This window comes from Primulina tabacum, chromosome 5 (genome assembly GCF_025594145.1).
Source record: "Primulina tabacum isolate GXHZ01 chromosome 5, ASM2559414v2, whole genome shotgun sequence".
Lineage (NCBI taxonomy): Eukaryota > Viridiplantae > Streptophyta > Magnoliopsida > Lamiales > Gesneriaceae > Primulina > Primulina tabacum.
Window position 1 is genome coordinate 10,957,638 of NC_134554.1, and position 4,681 is coordinate 10,962,318.

The 4,681-nt window shown below is 35.4% G+C and overlaps 1 protein-coding gene across 1 annotated transcript; it reads left to right on the plus strand.

Moving 5' to 3' along the window:
- Positions 1-566: 566 nt before the first annotated feature.
- Positions 567-1,492, plus strand: LOC142544759 (protein MIZU-KUSSEI 1-like). The gene has a single exon (XM_075651796.1). It carries the CDS (start codon positions 662-664, stop codon positions 1,382-1,384), a length of 723 nt encoding a protein of 240 aa, XP_075507911.1. The 5' UTR covers positions 567-661; the 3' UTR covers positions 1,385-1,492.
- The last annotated feature ends 3,189 nt before the right edge of the window (positions 1,493-4,681 follow it).

Here is a 4,681-nt window from a genome sequence, read left to right on the forward strand (position 1 = left end):
CAGTAATAAACCGGGTTAAAGACAACCCGATCTTTTCAGCAGGTATTGATGTCATTTATAGATTTTGAAATCTTTGAACTCTTGAGCACTTACATATTTTCTCTCGAATATTGCTTGTGTTCATCTTCCACTTGCTGACTTTAGCATCGAAGTGGCTACGCCGGACATCCCTCCGGCGCCCATTCACGAGTTACTTTCTTGTTTGCAGGTGTTAATCCATGCCATTACCTTCACTCAAATCTCCAAACACTATAAATTACTGATTTGATCTGTTGGAACCTCTTATCCGGCTCATCCATTTCAGCAAGGTCTCTAAACATTTGGGATTTATTTGGGTAAGGACTTGTTCAATCTTGTATTTCAATAAAAATGAGATCAGAGGTCTTAATTTTTGCGACGATTGTTGTTTTGAACCATGTCAGAAATGAAGGCCATCGAAAGGATATCCTATATTTAGTCACTCCTATATTTAGTCACCATAAACTTGATCAGTTGTGGACCCTCGATCTTACTCCGAATTTCTTGGAACAATCAAGAAACAAGTTTATTCGATTACCAACAAACGAGCCCGATTCCTTCTCTACGCTTGCTTAATTTTCTCAAAATACATTAATTATCATTCGTCTCATGGTTGGGATCATCCTCGTTCAGGTCCCGTGACATGGGAGATCAAACTCCACCACAGACGCCCACCTCGTCCTCCTCCTCGTCCTCCGCCGCACCACCGCCCCAGGCTTTAACTCTCCTCCAGCCCTCTTCCAAGAAGACAACCAAGCCCGTCAAAGTATTCCGCGTCTTCCGCTCCGTCTTCAGATCTTTCCCCATCATAACCCCTGCCTGCAAACTACCTTCCCTGCCCGGTGGCCGCCTCCCAGACACACGCGCCACCGCTGGAGCTCGAGTCACCGGAACTCTCTTCGGATACAGAAAAGGCCGCGTCAGCCTCTCCATTCAAGAGAACCCCCGGACTCTACCCACGCTGGTATTGGAGCTGGCAATGCAGACCCAGGTTCTGCAGAAAGAGATGAGCCTGGGCATGGTTCGCATCGCCTTGGAATGCGAGAAACGGGCGGAGAAAGACAAGACGAAGCTGGTGGACGAGCCTCTGTGGACGATGTTTTGCAACGGGAAGAAGATTGGGTACGGCGTGAAGCGGGAAGCGACGGAAGAGGACTTGCATGTGATGGAGGTGCTGAAGGCGGTGTCGATGGGGGCGGGGGTGCTGCCCGGGCGGTCGGAGGTGGAGGGGCCCGACGGGGAGATGGCGTACATGCGGGCTCATTTTGAGAGAGTGGTGGGATCCAAGGATTCGGAGACGCTATATATGTTGAGCCCAGATGGAAATAATGGACCTGAATTGAGTATTTTTTTTGTAAGGATATAATGAATTTATAATATATATATATATGTATAATAAAATTAATATTAGGTTTTTCATTTCTAACTTGGAAATGATAATTAGTTTGTCCATATAGATGAATATTTAATTCCATTTGGGATGATTTAAAATTCGAGTTAATAAATTTGTAGCACAAAAGTAGATGCATGATTTTCAAGGTTTACACTAAGCTGTGGCTCTTCCTTGCATTTGACAAAGAACACTTTAATTATACTGAAGCTGCTACTCCTGAAGCTAGAGCATTCATTTTCTTTCCTCTGACATTTGTGAGCAATAACCTGTATAAAAAGCCTCTAGGTCCATTTACAAAAAATAAGCCACCATTTCCCTGATTTTCACACACACTCGAGAATTTACTTGAACTGCACCAAATAATCATCCTTTGAGATTTGTATAGACGTTTCTTCTTATATTTATCGAAAAAATGTTTCATTGTCAAGAGATACTCGTGGAAGATCAAAAAAATCAATGTGTTTTCCCATGTTTTCTAAAGTTATATTTATATTTTGGAGTGTTTTTGAGACTATCAACTATATACAAATCTTCATACATTGCTTCCAAGTATGAATTACATAACAATTTCACATCAGTTGGTTCACAACACACCAAAATTGGTGCAAACAATCTTGTGAGGCTTGGAAAGCAACAACTTCATTCAAACATTCAAAATTACTTGGTCAGATTCAAGTAATCCCCTTGATTGTGCCCTTTGATGGATATAAGATTTAAGGTTCGGAGAGCCGCGTATTAAGTGACGACAATGTATAGCAATGTTGGATCTACCAATTTCCTATGGTGTTGCCAATTTCACTTTTTTGACTCTAGGTTTATTCTTATTTTCTTAAAACTTTATGTTTGAATATGAAAAATATAAAAACAAAAAGAATTGAGAACTAAATGACATGAACTTTGAGTCTAAGTGAAAAAAGTCACAAAGAAAAAATATTTTTTAAAATTTTCAATAGTCACGGAGATCTGCCACTACTAAAGAAATTAAAATTTAACTTAATAAAAACTCTAATTTTTTTTCATTTTATAATTTATTTTTAAAATTTAATGTAAAATACATAAGAATTATTTTTACTAATTTTTAGAATTTTTAATACGAAAACAATGAATTAAAATAAAATTTAAAATTAGGTTTTAGTTTTATGACAAATGTTTTCACTTCACGTCAATACATAAAAAAGATAAAAGGTAATTCAACTCAATAATAGAGATCGAAATTGGCTTAGCTGACCAATTAATCCAATAAGTCGAAGACAAAATTTTTTTAAAAAAATGGTTTTGGTTTCATAAGAGATGTCCCCAGTTAACGTTAATATATAAAAAGGCAAAACTTACATTCAACTCAATAATAGAGATTGAAATTGGCTTGATTGACAATTTAATCCACTAAGTCCAAGACAAATAAATTTTTTCATAAAAAAAATACTTGAATTGAGGGGCTACACTTGGTATGTACAGGGCCCCGGTCCTAATAATATTTGAGCCTGAGTCTAATTTTTAAAAAGAAGCATCTGAATCATAATGTATGTTTATTTTTTTTTAGTTCAATAGCAATTTTTCAAATTAAATCAATACGTTAAAGACAATATAAAAATTAAATGAATAAAAATATCAAACATGTCCAAAATGATCACTAAAAAACAACTCGCCTAACAGTTTTAGAGCTAAAAATACTAATCAAGTCTGTATAATCAAGTTGTCCAGTAATTTCTTTCTCAATCGATAACATAACTAATTTATTCAATCTTTATTGTGACTTGATTGATCGGAGAAAAGTTTTGATGATCTTTAACTTTGAGAAACTTCGCTCTATACTTGCTACTGTGATCAGGACAGTCAACAAGATTTTATAAGTAATATGAGCATTTGAGATTAAATGCAATCATTATTCATATGAGTATCACATAAAAACACGTTGATGATCAAGCGCAAACAATCTTTAGCCACATTAATAGTTTGAATGAATCTCTCACTTTTTACACAACTAAATAACTGGGAAATGCTGTCTTACTCACCAACCGAATTCAACATCAAATATACATATCAGTTATAGCCAATCATCACATTCTTGATACGCCCCACATACACATTTTCAACCTTTCACTTTTGAATTTTGATCTTAGCTCGACCTGATATGGTGAACGAATGGACTGATTCAATGAGGCCATTAGGGATTTCAATTTTTCATCTCGTTATACTTTATATATATTGATATTTGAAATTTTGAATACATATTTTAAGAAATATTTGGGTTTTTTTTATGCACTCTCAAGCAAAGTTTCATAACAGGAGATTTCATGATTTGAAAACTTCCTTGTGTATGTATTACAAAAGCAAAAACAAAAGGAAAGTCTCAAATCTTGAATCTCCGCCTCAGAAAGAGTGAATAAATACAAGTGATTTTTTTAATAATAAAATTCATGTTTCGGCCGCATTAATTCTTCACAAACTGGATTTTTCATTTCGCTTCCATAGATGCATATGTGGGGGCTATCTAGTATTATATATAATAATTTTTTTAAAAAATTTTTGGGCCCTAAAAAAGGATGGGCTTGAGTCATTAGACTCATTTGACTCCAAATAAGCACGGTCCTGAGTACGTATAAATACGCAAGAATCCAACCATCTAAGCTGTACACCAACTTATTTGCTTACTATGTTTATTATCATTGTAACACTAAAATTTTAAAAAAAATTTGGCCCCCAGGTCTCCACATAGATCCGCCCCTGTTTGTGCCGATTCTTTGAAGGTAAAGCAACGATTTCCATTAACAATTAGCAAATAGTCAAAAGAAGCAGGTTCTCTTAAATGACTTAGTAGAAGAATAGTATATCTCTCGGATTTGCGGCATTTACATGACCATTAACTTTTCTTTTGTTCCTCTCGTATCAACATTTTCTTTGGTTGTCCCAAAAATAATATTCAGGAAACTCCGAGTACAAGAATGTTCTTGCCTTTACACTAACTGAGCAAGAATGAAAAAATTCAGTTAACATTGTTTTTTAGTTGAGTTCTTGTCGCAAAACATAAATCTAAAAGCTTGTTCCTTCATAAAGTAACAAAATGCTTGTTCGACAAATTTAGTGCTAAACTAATGACAGCTGGAGACATTTCATCCAGTTTAAACTCAAAAATTCGCCACAATGCAATTCGATAATCCAAATTAAATCATCCAAGTTCTTTCACTTTGAATATTGTCTTACCAAAGATACCTTTTTTTTAATATTGGCTCATTTCATGCAGGGTATATGTACTTTCGGAGAAATTTATAT

What these genes read in the sequence shown, in the direction of transcription:
- LOC142544759 (XM_075651796.1), top strand. Translation starts at nt 662, where the DNA reads ATGGGAGATCAAACTCCACCACAGACGCCCACCTCGTCCTCCTCCTCG.